The 22,543-nt window shown below is 45.6% G+C and overlaps 1 protein-coding gene across 1 annotated transcript in view; it reads left to right on the forward strand.

Annotated features, from left to right (window-relative positions):
* The window catches only part of MUC5AC (mucin 5AC, oligomeric mucus/gel-forming), a 60,668-nt gene extending 58,646 nt beyond the window's left edge, over positions 1-2,022 (forward strand). Inside the window, exons 52-53 of the mRNA XM_038406067.2 lie at positions 502-1,365; positions 1,458-2,022. Coding sequence (XP_038261995.1) covers positions 502-751 — 250 coding nt within the window. The 3' untranslated portion in view covers positions 752-1,365; positions 1,458-2,022. The remainder of the gene's footprint in view (positions 1-501; positions 1,366-1,457) is intronic.
* The last annotated feature ends 20,521 nt before the right edge of the window (positions 2,023-22,543 follow it).

Here is a 22,543-nt window from a genome sequence, read left to right on the forward strand (position 1 = left end):
ACCCATCAGTTTCTACTAGATGGAAGCTCGGTGGTACAGCGCCAAATGGCTTTAACCTCTGACACCCTGACTTGCACTCTTGCCCATTTAAAAATGGGGTTGCTAGTCTCATCCTGGACATCATTTGTGCACTGATGATGTGTGACCTTGGCTCAGTCATTTAGCCCCTCTGTACCTCAGTTTCTCCATCTGTATAATGTACATAATAATATTTAGCCACCTTTGTAAAGTACTTTGAGATTTTTGATTGATAATGCACAGTATTAATGTAGGGTAAGATTCTGCCACTCTTCCATGCAGCACTAACTTCTTCCGCAAATAGTCTCACTGAAATTATATTTCACCACAGTATTGTCACAGTAATAATGTCAAGCCGATTGCTTCCAAAAAAGAGGCACCATATTTGGTGATATCTAGCAATGGGGGTGTATTTTGTTGTTGATTTTGCAGCAGTATTTATAAATCTTTCTTTCTTGTTGGCTTTGTTTTGTGGCCAATCAGGTATTCCCCTGAGACGAATGTGATGCAACACATGTGCAAGTGTTGTCAGGAGGTTAAGACCAGCAAAAGACAGGTGACCCTGAGCTGCCCTGATGGAAGCACCACTGATTACTCATACATCCACGTGGAGCAGTGTGATTGTGCGGGCACGGAGTGCATCCCCCAAACCACACTCACCACTCCAGCACAGCAGCAGGAGCAAGAACAGCAGCAATGGGAACAGATCCAGCAGCAACAAGGGCAGTCCTAGAACCAGGAGCAGAACCAGAAAAATGAACTAAAACCAGGAAGAGTAGAATATAGACTGAAATAAAACTTTTCACCTTTTTTTCCCTAATAATAAACAAGAATCCAAAGCAGCTAGAATCTTGGACATATGGATGAAATTCCTGTATACAGGCTAGAAATTTCTGTTTCCTAATTATTTCAGCTTCCATTATCAATGGGTCTCATTGCTTTGAGTGTCTTCTTTTAACTTGAGAGGTGCAGCATTAGGAAATCTTGAGGTTTGTTTTTTCTTGGCGATGCTGTACTATATGACTGACAGCTTTTCTTTCAATAGGGTGGGGTGGGTGGAACTATACTCTAACTATTTCCACGGCACTTTTAGGAAGTCCTTGATGTAAACTATAGTCTCTTTTTGCTTGAAATTCTCCCTGTGGTGATTCTGATACTGACTGCCCAAGGCCAAGCAGCCAAATATCACTGTGTCGTTAATAATTTTTCACTAGTCACAGTCATTACTGTGTCTCACACCCACCTGACACTGACTAATCATTGCATTGAATTAGACAACTTTTAAAATTCCCTTTGATTCCAGTTCAGTTAGGCAGTGTCAACAATTCAAGTCCAGGAAAAACACAGGTTTCAGAGTAGCAGCCGTGTTAGTCTATATTCGCAAAAAGAAAAGGAGTACAAATTTATTAGTCTCTAAGGTGCCACAAGGAAAAACACAGACTATCGCTCTCACCTTCCTACCTTTTTGTTTGTTTGCTTGTTTGTTGTTTTAGCATTAAAGAGAGTTTAGGCTATAGAAACTGCATCTTCTCAAACTTCAACGATACTGGGGGGGTTCTGTGGTGTTGTAGGAAAGAAAGGAAGGAAGAAACTAACTCTATCATACAAGGCTGCTGCAGATTATCCTATGTTTACATGAGATCATCAGCATAATAAATGAATGAAAATTTGGATTTTTGTATTATTTGTTTTTGGTTAACTGTTTACAGAAGAAATATATTTTTTGCCAAAAGGGGTAGATGAAGGATTTTTGTAAACGAAAGTAATAATAATAGTAATATAAATTCTTTCCTAGGAAGCTGAGATTTTTTTTAAAATGTTGTATCATTGCTATTTATTTTGTTTCTGGGAAAAATAAGTGTACTGGACCATTTCCTCCACAATTAATGTTGCCCCCATTTTCTAGCGTCAGTGGGTATCTGGTTGTGGGATGTTTTCTTTTCTATTTTGTTTGTTTCCTAAGGAGAAAAAAGTTATGATTAATACACTTTTAGCATTTTGCAACTTTTGTGTGGTCTGCTTTTTTCGTTTTGCTGAATCCTTCACAAGCAGTTTGTTTGCTCAACATAATATTTGCTTCCCCCTCTACTGTGACAGTTTCTAATCAGCCCCTGTTTAGGATGTCACTGTGTGTAGTGGCAGCCCAGGCCTTATTCGAGATTTAGAAGTGTGCTTTGTGTAGAGACTCTAGCCCTTGGTGCAATAAACACACACACTTTTTGTAAGTAACAGACGATTCTTTACTAGGACTGGCAGAATGGAAATTGTGCAAATGTCACCTGTTCTCAGACTTTAAGGCCTAATGTACCATATCTAAAATGCCACAAACTGACCTTGCCACCTTTGTAATTTTAATGGATATTATTCTGACATCACACTTGAAACCAACCTGCATATTACCTGATTGCAGCCTGTGCAACACCAGTATTTCATGCACTACAATTCGAGAATTGTTGCACTGGGGTCAACACTTTAAACAGTCACAATAAAAGATAATGAGTAGTCTTTAAGTTTGTCCCTGGGCACTCCAACAGAGGGAGCACCATGGTAACTGTGCCTCACAATAGGATAGTTAAGAACTGGAACAGGTTACCAACGGAAGCTGTGGAATCCCGTCACTGGAAGTTTATAAGAACAGGTCAGACAAACACTGATCAGGGATTGTCTAGATACACTTGATCCTGTCTCAGTGCAGGAGACTGCACTAGATGACCTCTAGAAGCCCTTCCAGCTCTGCATTTCTATGATTCTATGAGTTTCCTCAGGCTTAGCCCCTGAGCTGCTCTTCTAGTCCATCTCTCTTTTACAGGACAATAAATATTGGGCTGTAGATCCCACCAGTGAGAGTTCAGTCCTGTGTTACCCTTAGGACCTTGTCTGGCTGATTACCTATTCATAGTCTCTTCAGATCAAAGACATGATCTGGATAAAGGAGTGACTCACAGATTCAAGTACTCCTTGTTCTTTCTGCAGATTCTAGGATGTGCTTGTTTTGAACTAACAGCTGTTATGAACTTGTGACTACAGGAAAACCCACTGGTGGGGTTTGAAGGTCAGATCACTGGCCCAAACCCTTGTTGGAATCAGGGGGTGATCTCTGGCTTATTAGCATGTATGTACATTCTGTTATGGGTTTTTTAAGTTTTATCTTTAATGTTTTTACCTTAGCAGTACATTTGTTTGCTTAGAAAGAGCAGCATGGAACTGAACTGTGGGTAATTACACATTTATAGCCTCTGAACAGAAGGCAAAGCAGGCCAGCTTATGCAGTCTGTCTTTCTGGGAAATTCACAGTGTGGACAGGAAACTGTGCAACCTGGAAAACCCTAGCCGGGGGTAGAAAGACACAGGTCTCTGCCCAAGAGAGGTGACGGCTAGGAATAATGGGTACCCTTAGTGGACCATGAAAGGGAAATACAGGTGCTGTGGCTCTGAACTGTGACACTCCCTTTTCCTGCTTGCTCTGGGTAACACAGAGTTATCTACGGGCTAGATTCTGGGTCTCTGTTCCTCCAAGAATAACCTGTGATGCTTCTTCTCCAGCTCATTCTGGGAGAGGGGAGGGAGGATACCAAGTAATGGACAAGTAGGTTAATTACACTAACCCTCTGCAGGAGAGGAAGCTACCCCATATCCAACTCAATCCACCAGCCCAACTCTGTGCCACAGGGCTGCCATATGACCCTCAATCCTTTCTCCATCCAAAGCCTGAATCTCAACAACATAATTTCTCTCATTACTTGAAAACAGTGTGTATTCAGAGAATGCCACCAGCAACTTCACATGGCTTGCTGGCAGAACAGGACTTGCTCCAGTCCTTGAGAGATTTGTGCCAATTAGGCTATTAATAGAGACTCCCAACTGCCGTAGCAATTTCCCCCTTTTGTACTTATTCTGTACTACACATTGATCCTAAATTCTCAGGTACACCCCTTACTGTGACTACTGACTGAGTGTGATGGACCATGCTTGCTTCCTTTGTCCTTAGCCTCTCAACCAAAAATCTTTTGGCAAGAGTAGCTAAGGACTGACATTGAAGTCTTCTTTGGCTTGTGCTGGGAAGTTCATTCATCCATCCTTATTACATTGTCTCAGCTGTTGGGCCACTGGATCCATGATCTCAGACTTTATTGTGATTCCCATTTTCCAATGCCTTGCTGGACATCTTCCCCATTACTGAGATCCTCACACTTCAGGATCACTGCTGCTCCAGTCTCTGGAATGGCTCCCTCCTATGAACTCTCTTATCCTTTATTCCTCTCCTTGTCATGCTGGTAGTTCTTTCAATCAATCATTCTGTGGGTAATGCACTGATATGGATTGTGTTCATAATGGTCAAGACTTGCCACAGATTCACTGCTTTGCACCATCATCCCTCATGTAGCTGTGACATTGACAGCTACTGGAGCCTACTCGCCTTCAGTTACACCAAATTCTACATTCTTCCTAACCCACAATGTATTAGGTGCTTCCCTCACATTCAAGAAGGGATAATCCCTGTTCTGAAGCTCTCACAACTTATGGACATTAACAAATAAACAGGCATTAAATGCAAAATTCAACCAAAAATAAAGTGGAAACATGAGTGAACTGGCAAAGGATCTCTTGACGCATCCCAGCATATTGTGCAGGTCACACAGGTCTCTACTAGATAACTATTGTGATGGGGAGAGGCCAGAGGGCTATAGAAAAGTAGTGGGAGATAGATATATTAGCTCCAGGCTAAACAAATCCCTGGTACCAGGTTAAGTGAAATGGAAGCTGCTCCAGGTCAATTAAGACACCTGGGGCCAATTAAGAACTTTCCAGAAGGCAGGGAGAAGGCTATGTTGATTGGGATACCTGAAGCCAATCGGGGCTGGCTGAAACTAGTTAAAAGCCTCCCAGTCAGTCAGGTGGGTGTGAACGTCAGGAGCTGTGGGAAGAAGTTGCGCGGTTGGAGAGACTGAGTAGTACACACCATATCAGGCACAAGGAAGGAGGCACTGAGGTAACGGTGAAGTGGAGCTTGAGGAAGTGAGGGCTGCTGTGGGGGAAGTAGCCCAGGGAATTGTACATGTCATGTTTCTAAAAGCTCAGCTACCATAGCTGATATTATTAGGGTCCCTGGGCTGGAGCCTGGAGTAGAGGGGGAGCCCGGGCTCCCCCAACCCACCACCTTTGTCCCCTGTTTAATCACTGAGACTGGGAGACAACAGAGACTGTGCAAGGAAGGATAACTTCTCCTCACCTCCCTCGCTGGCTTATGATGAAAATGGCTCAGTAGACTGTGACCCTTGTCTCTAGAGAAAGAAGGGTTATGTGGAGGATCACAGTGAGCGTCTAAGGCTAGCAAAATCCTCCAGTAAACGCAGAACCCACGGAGGCAAGGACAGAGCTTTGTCACAACTGGTGTTAGGAGTGGGATTTTGTTCACAGCGTGGCGGAAGAAAGAGCTTTAAAAAAAAAAGTGCACTGGGGTTTTGGATTTTTTTTGGTTTTTGTTTTTGTTAGTTTGCTTTATACCACAATGGAGGAGGTGGTAAGAGCTCTGGTACAAGCCACGGCAGCCCAGCAGGAGACCACCCGGGTTCAGGCAATGGCACAACAGGAGTCTATGTGGCTACAGCAGGAAACCAATCAATTATTGATGAGCCAGGCCACCTAAGATTGTGCCCTCTTGAGAAAGGTGGTGGACCAGCTGAAGATCCTCACCACCCAGGCCCGGAGGTCCAACAGGACGAGAACCCTGAGGGCCACTGGTTGTCTGCCAAAGATGACGTCAGGAGATGACGTAGAGGCATATCTCCTCTCATTCGAAAGAACTGCTCATCGTGAGGCATGGTCCCAGGAGCAGTGGGCCAGCATTCTCGTCCCTTTTTTGTGTGGAGAGGCCCAGAAGGCCTACTTTGACTTGCCTGCCACGGATGCCACTGACTATACCATCTGAAGGCAGAGATCCTAGCACGATCAGGGGTAACGGCAGTGGTAAGGGCCCAGAGGTTCTATGAGTGGAAATACCAGGAGAACAAACCCCCGAGGTCCCAGCTATTCGACCTCATACACCTCGCATGGAAGTGGTTACAGCCTGAGGTGTGCAGGCCGGAGGAGATTTTGGAGACCCTGGTCATAGACATTACATGCAGGGACTGCCACCAAATCTCCCCAAATGGCTAGGCCAGAACGATCCGTCCACGTACGACGAAATGATCACACTGGTAGAAAGACGGATGACAGCCAGGGAACTGACCCGACTACCCAAGAAAGGCCCCTTTCAAAGCAAGCACCCGACCCCAACCCTGGAAGGTTGGGCAGCCAAACCCCTGGGGAGTCCTAGGTGGAAGAAGGGGGGGTGGCGAAAACCAGCAGGGACCTCAGAATGAAGGGATTGGCCTGAGTGGGGGGAACCCCAGGACTAAACCCCATTAGCCCCGGGATAGGGGAGTGATTAAAAGCAATTATAGATGTTATGCATGTGGGGAGTGGGGACACATAGCAGCACAGTGTCCCAGCATCGAGGAACCTAAGCAATGTAACTTGGGGGACTGGGAGGTCCCATGCTCCCTTATTCACCTCGCGGTGTCACATTAGCCCTGCATAATTACATCAGGCCAGTGAGGATAAATGAAGCAGAGACTACAGCGCTTGTGGACTCTGGGAGTGCTATCACCCTCATATCAGGTAAGCTGGTAAAAAATAGTCAGCTGCTACAAGCCAAACGCGTAGCAGTGACGTGCATGCATGGGGCTGTGAGCCATTATCCCACCATCCCAGTGGAGATAGAGGTTCAGGGACCCTACAAAATAATCGAAGCTGTGGGAGAGGTGAACTATAAGGTGCAGTAGGCAGGCCGCTGGAAATCGGAGCAAATTTACCACATCAATCTTCTAAAACCTTGGCACGATCGAGAGGCATGCTTAGTCATGCAGGAGACCCTTCCCCAGGAGGATAACTTACACGAGCAAGTGAGGATATCATGCGACTTGACGCCGATCCAAAAGATCAAAGCAGCCGACATGATTAATCGCAACAGAGATGTGTTCTCTACAAAACCAGGGTGGACGACTGAGACCTATCACCATATCCGCATGATCCCTGGAGCCAAGGTAACATTGAGACCCTACCGAATCCCAGCAGCCAAAAGAGAGGAAATCAAGGCCGAAGTAAAGAAAATGTTAGAATTAAGGGTTATTGAAGAATCTTACAGTCAGTGGTCCAATACAATTGTTCTAGTGCCTAAACCTGATGGTACCAGAAGATTCTGTAATGACTTTCGCCGACTGAACGAAATATCCCAGTTTGATGCATACCCCATACCACGCATTGACGAACTGGTTGACCGACTGGGTAGTGCCCGATTCTTGACTACACTGGATCTGACAAAAGGGAACTGTCAAATTCCTCTGACCAAAGAAGCTAAAGAAAAGACAGCATTTTCCACCCCGGATGGGCTATTCCAATACACCGTCCTTCCTTTTGGGCTACATGGGACCCCAGCCACATTCCAGCGCCTCATGGATAAGCTGCTGCACCCCCATACTAGTTATGCAGCTGCATACCTAGATGATGTCACCATCCATACGCCAGACTGGGGAACTCACTTGGAGAAAGTTGAGGCAGTACTGCGCACCTTAAGGCGGGCTGGCCCCACTGCTAATCCCGCTAAATGCACCATAGGGCTAGCAGAGACTAGGTACCTGGGATATATTGTGGGAAGGGGCATAGTGAAGCCCCAAACGAATAAGCTAGAGGGAATTCAAAACTGGCCCCGGCCGACCCAAAAGAAGCAGGTCCGTGCGTTCCTAGGCGTGGTAGGCTACTACCGACGGTTTATTCCCCACTTCGCCACTAGGGCAAGTCCCCTAACAGACCTGGTGAAGGCCCAAGGTCCAGACATGGTAAAGTGGACCGACGCAGCGGAGGGGGCATTTACAGACCTTCGGACGGCCCTCTGTAATGACCCCGTACTCATAGCCCCAGACTTTAGCAGGGAATTTATTTTACAAAGAGACGCTTCCGAGGTGGGGTTGGGAGCAGTTCTGTCGCAAATGGTGGGAGAAGAGGAACACCCAATCCTCTACCTAAGCAGAAAGCTTCTCCCAAGAGAACAGAAATACGCAGTAGTCGAGAGAGAATGCCTTGCTGTCAAATGGGCTATGGAGACACTGCGTTATTACCTCTTAGGCCGGCGATTTACTCTTGTGACGGACCATGCACCCCACCAGTGGATGCAGCGGAATAAGGAAAAGAATGCAAGGGTCACCAGGTGGTTCTTATCCCTCCAACCATTCCAGTTCCGCATACGGCACAGGGCTGGATGCCACCATGGCAACGCTGATAGTCTGTCACGAGCATACTGCCTGGCGTCCCAAGTTGCCCAACTCTATGGTGTTGAGCGGAGTGGGGGGAGGATATGTGACAGGGCAAAGCCAGAGGGCTATAAAAAAGTAGTGGGAGATAGATATATTAGCTCCAGCCTAAACAAATCCCTGGTACCAGGTTAAGTGAAATGGAAGCTGCTCCAGGTCAATTAAGACACCTGGGGCCAATTAAGAACTTTCCAGAAGGCAAGGAGAATGCTATGTTGATTGGGATACCTGAAGCCAATCAGGGGCTGGCTGAAACTAGTTAAAAGCCTCCCAGTCAGTCAGGTGGGTGTGCATGTCAGGAGCTGTGGGAAGAAGTTGCGCTATTGGAGAGGCTGAGTAGTACACACCATATCAGGCACAAGGAAGGAGGCCCTGAGGTAAGGGTGAAGTGGAGCTTGAGGAAGTGAGGGCTGCTGTCGGGGAAGTAGCCCAGGGAATTGTACATGTCATGTTATGTTTCTAAAAGGTCAGCTACCATAGCTGATACTATTAGGGTCCCTGGGCTGGAGCCCAGAGTAGAGGGTGGGCCCGGGCTCCCTCCCCCCACACACCTTTGCCCCCTGTTTAATCACTGAGACTGGGAGACAACAGAGACTGTGCAAGGAAGGATAACTTCTCCTCACCTTCCTCGTTGGCCTATGATGGAAAATGGCTCAGTAGACTGACCCTTGTCTCTAGAGAAAGAAGGATTACGTGGAGGGTCACAGTGAGCCTCTGAGACTAGTGAAATCCTCCAGGAAATGCAGGACCCATGGAGGCAAGCACAGAGCTTTGTGACACTATACACACACACACACACACACACACACACACACACTATATATATAAGGTTTTTTCTCCTGCTGATAATAGCCCACCTTAATTGATTGGTCTTGTTACAGTTGGTATGGGAACACATTTTTTTCATGTTCTTTGTCTATATATATATATATAAAATGCCACTAGCTGTCACCTTCAGCCCCCAACTAAAACCTCTCCAGTGCATCATCAAGGATCTACAACCTATCCTGAAGGACAATCCCTCACTCTCACAAACCTTGGGAGACAGGCCAGTCCTTGCTTACAGACAGCCCCCCAACATGAAGCAAATACTCACCAGCAACCACACACCAAAAACACTAACCCAGGAACCTATCCTTGCAACAAAGCCCGTTGCCAATTCTGTCCACATATCTATTCAAGGGACATCATCATAGGACCTAATCACATCAGTCACACCATAAGAGGCTCGTTCACCTGCACATCTTCCGATGTGATATATGCCATCATGTGCCAACAATGCCCCTCTGCCATGTACTTTGGCCAAACCGGACAATCTCTACACAAAAGAATAAATGGACACAAATCAGACATCAAGAATTATAACATTCATAACCAGTCAGAGAACACTTCAACCTCCCAGGTCACTCAATTTCAGACCCAAAAGGCGCAATTCTCCAACAACAAAAAACTTCAAAAACAGACTCCAATGAGAAACTGCAGAATTGGAATTAATTTGCAAACTGAATACCATTAAATTAGGCTTGAATAAAAACTGGGAGTGGATGAGTCATTACACAAAGTAAAAACTATTTCCCCATGCTAATTTTTCCCCTGCTGTTACTCACACCTTCTTGTCAACTGTTTGAAATGGACCATCCTGATTATCACTATACAAGTTTTTTTCTCCTTCTGATAATAGCCCACCTTAATTGATTGATCTCGTTACAGTTGGTATTGCAACACCCATTTTTTCATGTTCTCTGTGTATATATATCTTCCTACTGTATTTTCCACTGCATGCATCTGATGAAGTGGGTTTTAGCCCATGAAACCTTATGCCCAAATAAATTTGTTCGTCTCTAAGGTGCCACAAGTACTCCTTGGTTTTTTTGCTGATACAGACTAACGGCAACCAGTAACTCTCTTGTGCAGAGAATGAATATGTAATACACCTGACTTGACACTAGAGGGCACCAGGCTTACAGTTTACCCACCTGAATTCTGTTTTACAGTAACTCCCTCACTTAAAGTCGTCCCGGTTAATATTGTTACGTCGCTGTTCTATTAGAGACCGTGCTCGTTTAAAGTTTGCAATGTTCGGGTGCCCTTCACTCACCCTCCAGTGCCTCCCACCCACTGGCAGGCTCCGTGGATCAGCACCTCCCACCTCCCGCTCCGTGCCTCCCGCCCGCTGCAATCAGTTGTTTTGTGGCATTCAGGAAGGCTGGGAGCGAGGACACGGCGCGGGCGTGGTACGGGCGGAACGGGGTGGAAAGAGGTGGGGTGGGGGTGGCATGGAAGCAGGAAGAGGCAGGGCAGGGGTGGGGCCTTGGGCAAAGGAGTGGAGTGCGGGCAGGACCTTGGCTAAAGCAGGGGGTTGAGCACCTCCCGGCAGTTTGAAAAGTCAGCACCTGTGGCCCCAGAAGCCTATGTCTGTCTCCAGCTCTGCAGGGATCTAGAGGTCCAGTGCCTCTGCGTTGTGTGTCCCGAGCATATCATACAACCTGGCAGATTGGTTCCCTTAGGAGACGACTGGTCTCCCCAGCACCCTGGGAGGTGGGGGCAGCGTTCAGTGACTAACTGGAGCAGAGATTTGTGTAATCTGCTGCTCAGAGTCCACCAGAGGCATCCCCATCAGGCGCTGGGGAAGGATGCAGCACAGTATCCCTTTCTATATACTGCCGCTTGCCTGCTCTGCCTGGTTCCCGTGTCAAGCCCGAACCCAACGAGCTTGCATGGGGAGGACTCTACAGGCCTAGGAGTGGGATGTAGTTGGCCCACACCCTCACCAGAGCTCTGAGGCCAGAGGATATTCACTTACCTAATCACAGCTGTGAGTCAAGCCACACCAAACTGGCATAGAGAAATTTACCAAGAAAAAAAAAGGAAAGCAAAACAACAATCTCTAGATGTTTTTTTTCGAGTTGGGAAAATTCAGCAAGAGGAGCCGCTGGACAATCCACCCTCTGACTCCACCACCTCAACCAAGCTTCACAATCATCATTGCTGAGTACAGTATTAAATTGTTTGTTTTAAATTGTTTAATACTTATTCTGTATATGTATATAATGTCTTTTGTCTGGCGAAAAAAAATTCCCTGGAACCTAACCCCCCCCCCCATTTACATTAATTCGAATGGGGAAATTGGATTTGCTTAACATCGTTTCTCTTAAAGTCGCATTTTTCAGAACATAACTACAGCGTTAAGCAAGGAGTTACTGTATTTAGAAAAAACGAGGAGTCCTTGTGGCACCTTAGAGACTAACAAATAGTCTCTAAGGTGCCACAAGGATTCATCGTTGATTTTTGCTGATACAGACTAACATGGCTACCACTCTGAAACCTGTATTTATAAAAAGGAAAGAATTACTCAAGAGTGTTATATTGTTGTTATAGTTTAAAGTCAGTAGGCCAAATTCTGCCCTTGATTAACCCTTGATTCTGACTGTGCCTGGCACAAGTAACACTGAGGACAAGGGCAGAATTTGGCACAATTTATCAGTTATCAATAACTTGTGTCACATAAAATGATCCTGAGAATACGAAGACATCAGGTCTGAAAACTGTTCATTGAAGAAAGAAATTATTCCAGCTGTAGAGGAGTCTTGCATTTCACCCTAGTTTGGAGAAATTCCCCTGGACACAGAACGGGCCCCACCTCCCTCCTGAACTTTTGTAGCTAAGACTCCTCTAAAGCATACTGTTTGATTACAGGTTTCAGAGTAGCAGCCGTGTTAGTCTGCATTCGCAAAAAGAAAAGGAGTACTTGTGGCACCTTAGAGACTAACAAATTTATTAGAGCATAAGCTTTCGTGAGCTACAGCTCACTTCATCAGATGCATTTGGTGGAAAAAACAGAGGAGAGATTTATATACACACACACAGAGAACATGAAACAATGGGTCTATCATGCATTCCTACAACTACAATACCCACCTGCTGAAGTGAAGAAACAGATTGACAGAGCCAGAAGAGTACCCAGAAGTCACCTACTACAGGACAGGCCCAACAAAGAAAACAACAGAACGCCACTAGCCATCACCTTCAGCCCCCAACTAAAACCTCTCCAACGCATCATCAAGGATCTACAACCTATCCTGAAGGATGACCCATCACTCTCACAGATCTTGGGAGACAGACCAGTCCTTGCTTACAGACAGCCCCCCAATCTGAAGCAAATACTCACCAGCAACCACACACCACACAACAGAACCACTAACCCAGGAACCTATCCTTGCAACAAAGCCCGCTGCCAACTCTGTCCACATATCTATTCAGGGGATACCATCACAGGGCCTAATCACATCAGCCACACTATCAGAGGCTCCTTCACCTGCGCATCTACCAATGTGATATATGCCATCATGTGCCAGCAATGCCCCTCTGCCATGTACATTGGCCAAACTGGACAGTCTCTACGTAAAAGAATGAATGGACACAAATCAGACGTCAAGAATTATAACATTCAAAAACCAGTTGGAGAACACTTCAATCTCTCTGGTCACTCGATCACAGACCTAAGAGTGGCTATACTTCAACAAAAAAGCTTCAAAAACAGACTCCAAGGAGAGACTGCTGAATTGGAATTAATTTGCAAACTGGATACAATTAACTTAGGCTTGAATAGAGACTGGGAATGGATGAGTCATTACACAAAGTAAAACTATTTCCCATTGGTATTTCTCCCTCCCACCCCACCCCCCACTGTTCCTCTGATATTCTTGTTAACTGCTGGAATTAGCCTACCTTGCTTGTCACCATGAAAGGTTTTCCTCCTTTCCCCCCCCTGCTGCTGGTGATGGCTTATCTTAAGTGATCACTCTCCTTACAGTGTGTATGATAAACCCATTGTTTCATGTTCTCTGTGTGTGTATATCAATCTCCCCTCTGTTTTTTCCACCAAATGCATCCGATGAAGTGAGCTGTAGCTCACGAAAGCTTATGCTCTAATAAATTTGTTAGTCTCTAAGGTGCCACAAGTACTCCTTTTCTTTTCACTACAGTACACTCACCAAAGAAGCATGAACATGTTAACCTTTAAATTAATTTAGTGTATCATAAAGCACCACAAGATGGCACCAGAGCAAGTCATTAAGTACCACAACAGACTGTTCTCTTCCAAAAAACTGGCATCGGATGACGTATTAGGTATTTTGAGGTAGTTTTGCCACCTCTCATGACTTTTATTTTTATTTTTTAATGCGCCACACAGTTTTAAGTGTTTTTCTTAACATCCTAGCCAATGGAGTCAAGTGATTACTTAAGAATCTTAGCTTTCACTAAAAAAATAAAGAAAATTTCCAGCCCTGATGGTTAGAGAGAAAACCTTGAAAATATGAAGCAGGTGTCCCCTAAAGGCTCAGTACCTGAGGAAAAATAAAAAGAATCCAACACGGTTTTTGTTTTGTTTTTTTAAATCTCATGATTTTTAAGCCAATCTCATTATTTTGGAGTTCCCAGCTAATTATTTAGCGCTTGGGTGTGCAATACTCTGGACTCAGGGTAAAGTCCACTTCCCTATTTTAGAGATAGTATGATGGAGGGGGAAAGATGGTCAAAGGCTCGGTCCCTCTGCAGGATCTTTCTCTTTAAGAGGCCGGGGACAGCATTGCTCAGGGATTTGGATGAGGTCAGGTTTATATCCTGGTCCCATATTTCTCTCACCATGTACTACAGAATGGCAACAAAACAGGCCTAACCTCCTCTGACCTAAGTGTCCACTTGAGTCACTCAATTTCTGAAGATGATAACAGAGGAGCTGGTGTGAAGTTATGAGGCAGATCATCTCTTGTGACCAATGCTTCTCCCACAAGGGGTGCACAGGAGACACTACTGGTGTCTCCTCAGCTATAAGGAGTGGGCAGAGGACCTCAGTAACTGTTTTTGCCAGGAGTCTCAGACACCACCGTAAAACATATCAGGTATTCCTGGCCTGAATTAAGGAAATCCTGGCCTAGGAACAGTAAAATATCAGGTTCCCTTACCCCCTGCTTAGGGGTAATAGACAGAGGTCATTCACAAAGAACCCTCTACTTGGAATGATGGTTACGGAGGTGGGCAGTAGGGGTGGGAATAGCAGCAGTGAGCTGGGGAGAAGGAGGATCCCCACCCGTCCACACAAAGAGGTTAGCAAAGGCAGCAGTGGTGTAGGATCCCTCTTCTCCTTGGTCTAAGGCCTGCCCAAACCCTGAGACTTGTGGCTGGCGAGGGAGGTAGCAAGCCTCGGCTTGGCCAGACACTGAGAGCTACAGCAGTGGGCACCCACACATACTTACCAGGATAGGTCTAGATGATCCATCTCTACAATGGAGAGGAGGGCCTGGCTGCAGCTAGCAGTATGCTTCTACTGTAGCGCTCTCCAGGAGGTTCATGATGCTATTGCCTGTACTGTCAACCCTAGGAGTTCAAAACACATGTGTTAGACCCCGCCAAGAAACCTTGAGATTTTTAAATATAATCAATGAATTTTGGTGGTGGTTGTTTTTTGTCTGTCACCTCATAATTTAGCTTTTAAGGGAAAGGCTCAGTCCTAATTGTGTGTAATTATTTGAGGTTGAAATTTCAACTTGAAATGGACACCCAGATATGCAGGCCTATCCCACCTGCAGGGCTGCTCAGAGAGGTCCTCCAATTACCCTCTTCTACCCACTAGGGAAGGGGACATTAAATCACTCTCCATACCCCTTCCCCACTCAGCTCCTCCTCTCACAGTTTCCTACCCATATCTCCCCTTCTTTGCCCCAGCCCTGCCCCATCCCCTATTTTAGTCTCCTGCTCTGTCATGGGTCTCCTGCCCCATCCTGCTCTGACTGCCTTCTCCCAACCCTGCTCCTTTCCCACAGAATCCCTATTTCTCTTTACCCCCATATTCTCCTTCTCTGCACCTCCAGTTTTCTTGCTTCCCAAAGTCCCAATGCTCCCTCTGCGTTCTCTTCTCACCCTCACATTCTCCCTTTCTGACCCCCAAAGTTTCTCTACCTCCACATATTCTAAAGTCTAAACAAACACCCTCTCTCTCCACATTTCCTTGTCTCCTCACTGTCTCAGGTGGCTCCTTATTTAGTTGAGGGATGCCTAGCTTGAGTCCTAATAGGAATAATAAGAGCCAGGGGCCATCTTCACTAGGGGCAATTCCAGCTGCAATGCTGTAGGCAAAGGGAAATCATCTTAGTTGAGGCAGCTGCTGGCTTCAGTTCTAGAGATAAATGAAGATGGTGTTCATTTTTAGCAAGGGCACAAACACAAAATCTAGATCTCTCCTGACACCATGAGCAGCTTTAAAAAAAAAATCTAAAATTGCAACACTCTGGACAGTAGTCTGAGAGTTAGCAACTCTGCATCAATACACTGTGCCATCATCTTGTATATCACATAAATCCAGAGTCAGGGGTCTTACACTCATGGCCTGTTGAATCTAGTGCTTAATCCAGCCATAGTAAGGATGTGATCATATGTCAGAGGGGCTGTGGAGCAGAAGCCAGGCAGGCAAAGATTCTGAGAGGCTTCTGTAATAAATTGGGTAGAGATCAGGAAGTAAATAAGAACAGCATCAGCTCTATCTTCTTAAGAACTCTAAAGAAAAGACATTCACAAATATAAGAATTGAGTTTGGAATACTACGGGTCAGATTCTGCACTTCATTTACACAATTACATATCAAGAGTAGTTTCATTGCAATTGAATTAATCCAGATTTACACAAGTGTAACCGAGAACTGAATCTGGCACTATTTTTTTTATACTTAGCACATCACTGAACATGAAACTCTGTACTAGAAAAAGCTTTGGCACCCAAACGTAGCTTATTTTGCTCGGCTTCCTACTCTCCTTTTCGCACTCTCTCCTCATTTCAATTCTTGACTGTAGCTCTTATTTATAACCACTAGGGGGCAGATGTTTACCTATAATATTAACCTTTACCCAAATCATTACACTATAACATTTACAAATTTATTCACTTATTTTCTTTCATATTACTCTCCTCTTTCTTGAAGATATAGCCATTTGTATAAAATAAAACCTAATTTCCCCCCTTTTGACTTACTTTAGTAAATATACATAAGTGCAGTGGTAAATAAAAGCCAATAAATAAAGACCCATTTGACATCTGTGAATTACACAGAAATCTCATATCAAATTATAAAATGTGCACTCAGACATGTGAGAAGCAGTGGAGTTCCACAACATGCTTCAGGCAGGTAAATTAGCATGACAACTAATCTTGTATACCGAGCGTCTGATTCCGATCTCACACCAGCATAACCACAATGACTTCCATAGAGTTACTCCTGATTTAGACTAGTATGAATAGCATTCAGCCCAGAACATTTTAACTGGATGTGTGTCAAAACCAGAGCTGGTTGAAAGCTGGAATTTCCATTCCTGGGAAATTCTGAAGTTATGGAAAAAAATAGTTCCAGTTCTTAACAAAAAGCGGACTGGTGAGGAGCCGAGGAGCCATGGCTAAGCTGGAAGCCTCAGAGCTTGGGATCTGGGGCTCCCAGATTTCCTGCCGCAGAGCAAAGAGTCTGGAATTCTGTGAGCCCGAGCTTGAGACAGGTCTCTAAGGGCTGTCAAGTGTCAAAAGTAAGGCCCTGCAGCTGTGCCTCCTCAATCTCCTGACAGCCTTAGGAGTCAGCTGCCTGATGCACCACTCTGCCTGATTGGCTGAGGAAGCTAGCGGGCTGGTTCTTTAAGCCCCACAGCAGCAGTAGCATGCTGACTACTCAATGTGCACACCCATGGACTCTCTGCTTCCCTGTGTTTGCCATACTTCAAGCTCTGCTCCAGCCTAGACCCCAACCTTCACCCAGACTCGCTCCGGCCTAGACCCTGTCCTGTCCCAGCCTTGCTCCTGCTTCTGAACCAGCTTTGCTCCTGATTCTGGTTCTGACTCTTGCCTTCAATTCCTGGCTCTGTCTCAATCCTTGGCTCTGGCATATGGACTCTGACTACAGTTTTCACTCTCAGCCTGGTTCTGATTGTCTTGACCCTTGGCTTTGGCATACAGGCTCTGACTCCAGTTCTTACACCTGGCTCTGATCACTAGACCTCACTCCTTCTCCGACCACTAGGCCAGACCACCTCTGACCTAGTCTCCTGACACCAGGTTTCTGGCTCCATGGCAGACACCCTGACAGCCCCAGCTCAAGCCATAGGAACACAGGAATTTCCAGACCAGAACAGTTCAGAGGTCCATCTAGTACATATACAACCTCTATAATAGTGGCCAATATCAATGCTTCAGAGGAACATAAGAACAGCCATACTGGGTCAGACCAAAGGTCCATCTAGCCCAGTATCCTGTCTTCCAGCAGTGGCCAATGCCAGGTGGCCCCGAGGGAATGGAACAGAACAGGTAATCATAGAGTAATCCATCCCCTGTCGCCCATTCCCAGCTTCTGGCAAACAGAGGCCAGGGACACCATAGAATCATAGAAGATTAGGGTTGGAAGAGAACTCAGGAAGTCATCTAGTACAATCTCCTGTTCAAAGCAGGACCAACCCCAACTAAATCATCCGTGCACCATCCTGGCTAATAGCCATGGATGGATGGACCTATCCTCCATGAACTTATCTAGTTCTTTTTTGAACCCTGTTATAGTCTCGGCCTTCACAACGTACTCTGGCAAGGAGTTCCACAGAGTTGCCTGTGCGCTGTGTGAAAAAATACTTCCTTTTGTTTGTTTTAAACCTGCTGCCTATTAATTTCATTTGGTGAAGATAAAAGAAACACCATAATAGGCAGTTATGGCATAACCTGCCATAAGGAATTTTTTCCTAATCCCCATCAGTTAGTAATGGCTTTATGCCCAAAAAAATCAGATCATTTTTCCTTCTGCATTTTAATGTTATCTAACTATAAGTGCTCTCATATTTTATCAGTCATCCTAATGGAATTTTAGCCCCATTATTCAGTTACTATAGGTAATAAACAGCACGTAATATCTGGTTTGTGCTGAATGAAGATAAATTTAAGTCTACACTGAATGACGTACCTTGTGACAAGGTACAGTTAAGCAATATACATATCTGTATGAGACATCTCCACAATTCTGCCTGAACTGATCCTGAAGTTTAAGAAACCTTTGTCTTAGCAAGGAAGTTACTGGATTGATAGGTCCAACAATTAAAGACAACCCCTTTTGTCAACATTCCCATGCAGAGTTTCTAAAGCACAATAGGTAACTTTAGATTGCACTTTCTTTTCCAAGAAAGGTAATTTTTCAGCATAAACCATTCTCTATTTCTCAATGTACTTGATGGCTTTTATAAAGGCAAAAACTTGGCAGCAGCTATGGGGTAGAATTCAAGACAAGCACAAGGATATAATGCGTCAATTTTCGAACAACTCTCCTTGCAATTTATCAAACAGCTATCCCTTCCTATCAGTGTAAAATTGGGAGCAAAGCAAGACCTTTCAAAGTTTTTTGAAAAAATATACAGAATATGGACTAGGCAGGTGGCTAGGTCACTCACTTGGACTGTGAGATTCAAGTTCCTTCTCTGAATCAGCATTTCTAAATCAGAAGGGACTTGACCCTGCGTCTCCCACCTCCATGCTTAATGCCCTAACCACTCACCTACTGGCTATTCTGGGGGAGGGGGAGTCATAGATTGTTTTGACCAGAAAGTTCATCCCGGACCTGAGACACCTTTCCCAATTAAAGGTTTGTCTAAGCTGATACATTCCCATAACATGTTTTGGTTTTGAGGCATCTGCATTTTCTGCTGGGAAAAAAATTCAGTTGCAAATCCCCGACCAGCACTAATCACTCAGAGTATGTCGATCCAGAGTGCCTGGTGATTGGACACTTCATAAAGGCCTGTGTCTTGGCTCCAGCAGGTCTGAACAAGAGACATCACAGAAGTGAGCTTCCTGACGTCATCCTCACGTGGTAAAGGTGCTTAGAGACCTCACAGAAATCTGGCCCTTTCCATAAGCCTGAAGGTTGAGGCAATGTCACAGTGACCTCCAATAATGCTAGACAACTAGATATGCTGAATCAACAACCTTGACATCAGCCCATCAAGCTGCATCTGTTAACCAGTAACTCTCAGAGGCTGATGCCTTGGCATCAAACCACATGCTAATGTTGTATGAAGTAAGGAGGTTTACATAAGGCCAGCCAGAGTGCAGTGCCCTCACAAAGCCTGCACCTGGGCTTCTGCCCATGAAGCTACAGGTGCAAAGCCCCACAGAAATCTGTGCCTTGAAATCAACTCAGAAAATTAGAGTTGCTGAGCCAGTGACCTTATAGTGGCTTATCTCTTGATATCGAATTTGCAAGCTAGAGGTGGCTGAGCTAGTGAGCTCGTAAAGTCCTGTGCTTTGACATCAGCCCAGCACGCCAGCGTTGCTGAGCCAGTAACCTCCTTGAGAATTGTAACAATGATCTGAGATTTGACATCAGCTCAGGAAACTAGATATGCTAAACTAGGAAGCTTGAGTTTAGCCCAACACAATAAAGGTGCTGAGCTAGAGACCTCGCTGAGGGCTGTATCTTGACATCATCCCAACAAGTTAGTGGGGCTGATTCATGCCATTCTGTCCCTTCACACCAGAGATGCTAGCTGGAGGTGCTGAGTTACTGAAGTGAGCTCACAAAGGCTGTTGCCTGGACAACTGAGCAAGCTAGAGGGGCTGACCTAAGCGATCTCACAAAGGCTTGGGCCTTGACGTCACCCCAGTAAGCTAGAGGTGCTGATCCAGAGAAGTCACGGACATCTGGGCTTTCGTGCAAACCCAGCAAGCTAGAGGTGTTAAGCCAGTAACCTCACAGAAGCCTGTTCCTTGACATCCACTAGAAAGACGGAAGTACCTGAGTGTAATGGGGTAGTTACCCCGCTCCTGAGATAAAAGGCGTGACAGAAGCTGAGGGAGGCTGTCTGGATAGCTGGCCACAGGTGTGGCCAGCTCAATCAGGGCACAGCTGGCCCTGATAAGAGGGCTGGGAGTAAGGAGCTGAGAGTGTCTCACTGCATGGCTGAGAGAGACAGGGTACCTTCGATGGAGCAGTGCTGGGGAAGGGGCAGGTTGAGCTGGGGAACTCAGGCCTGGCTACCTCCCAGGCTAAGGCCTGGCAGGAAGGCCTAAGGAGTTACTGGGGCTGCAGGGAGACAGCTGGGGCTAGAAAGGCAGCAGGTCCAACTCCCTTGCCAATGATGAGTGGCCATTACAGACTGCAGTTGGCCCCAGAGAAAGGGGGCTAGATGATGACTGGCAGTAGTCACTGAGGCAACGTGGGCAAAGGGGGGGGTTTCCCCTGTCAGGGAAGACCCAGAGTGTGGGGATGCTGCTGTGGGGCAGCACCCTAAGATAAGGGGGCCTGAAGTGCCTGAAGTACAGAGATGGTGGAGATGAGGAAGCAGGTACCAGTAAGGAGAAACGGGCCAGCAGGAGGCGCTCTGAGGCTGGACTGAGCTAATTCCTTGACTGAGCAGCAGGAAGCGCCGTGGCCGTGAGTGCCCGCTGTGTTACGCTTAGTCAATGAGCTCACAGAGGCCTTTGACATTTCAGCAGCTCTGCAAGCCATTGATTCTGAGTAGGGGTTAGAGCAGTAGGGAGGTGTTTAGGCAAATAGCTCCCCATCTTCTTCAGAAAGCTTTATATGAATTCAGAAGAAACCAGAGGTGATACATGAGGGAGGGGGAAGGCACACTGGGTCACATGTCCCCCACCAGATTTCTGCCAGGGTTTATATTCCTTGCCATGAACCCCACTGCATACCACCAAAACTTTTAAATTGTGCCCCCCTCCCCCCACTCAACATGTACACATCATCATTGGAAGAAACATATCTGACAGAAGAAGCTGAGAAATTCACAAGGGAGATCAGTGAGGAACAACATGCTCCAGGTGGTTGGGAAAAGGTAATTTTTTCCTTTCACTTTTTTTTTAAAAATGAACAGGTTAGGTATCCATGCACTACTATACATTAGGCAAAACCTGCTTGTAAGTGGGAACAACTTCTATGGAAACCTCTCAGGGTCAGATTGTCTAACCATTATTGCCCCTACAGGAAATTCCTCTGCATGGACCCTCACCTTTCCCATGAGGGCAGAATTGTGTGTCATTGACCTCCATGGCACCATCCCTGACCCTACCCCACCTTTGATCTTGTGGTCTGGAGTTCATGGTTGGGGACAGGTGGTCTGGGGACAGAGGAGGAGAGCCAAGGACAGGGCAACAAGACAATGCCTGTTCAAGATCTCAAAGTGGAATGGTGTTCAGCTCAACACCACTGACAGCTGCCTTCTCAAACTTACCACCCAATCAGTGCCAATACTGAACAACAGTGCTGAGAGAACACAGCATTCTGAGGGGTCAGAAAGGAACATCAACTAGCAGAAGGTGTAAGATAAAGGAGGCCTTCCCCAGACTCCACCAGAAAGCATTAGATTACACTTTTCAGTTAATGGATTTTCATACTAGACATACGCTAACAGTCCCTTTGGCATACGTCACACTTCTTTTGTGCACATTCTAGCCAGATCCTGGTTCATGCTGAAATTCCTTTGTGATGCCTTAAATGGGCAATTGAGGATTTCCCTGGCATGAGGGAGTTCTTGACTGATGAACAGCCAATGTAACCAATTCTATCTCACCCCACCCCTCTTAGCACTCCAAGCACAGAGGGCATGGCAGGGATGGGATGTGGTGTGATTCACACCAGGGTAAATGAGAGCAGAATTTTACCCTGAGGAGTCAGATATCATCATCATGGCAACTCCCAAAGGGGTGTGGCCTCTTTGCAAATTGAGCACCACCTGTGATCCTGAGGAGACAAAATAGCCTGTAAGAGGCTGTTATTAATCATTATAAATTCTCTCATGTACACCAGTTTTCCACTGGTGTAATTCCCTGGCCTTTAGTGGAATTGCTTCTGAATTCCACCAGCATCAGAGAGGAAAATCAGACCAGCACATGATTCAAAGTATGCATGATAATTAAGCTCTTTTTTAAATGCACATGATAGTTAGATACTGCCAACTTTTTAAAGAAGGATTTTTTTCATATCATTTACTAAATTTTAAAAAATGTGAGATGAATATAAAAAGTGATGACTTCAGGCATTCAAGAAGCCCAAAGCCTACTAGCACATTGCTTCAATCAGATGATTATGGGTTTTAACATTTGCTTCATGGATAAGCGCACTATAATGTATTAAAAATAATTTCTCTTCTCATTTTATT

The sequence above is a fragment of the Dermochelys coriacea genome, chromosome 6 (assembly GCF_009764565.3).
Source record: "Dermochelys coriacea isolate rDerCor1 chromosome 6, rDerCor1.pri.v4, whole genome shotgun sequence".
Classification (NCBI taxonomy): domain Eukaryota; kingdom Metazoa; phylum Chordata; order Testudines; family Dermochelyidae; genus Dermochelys; species Dermochelys coriacea.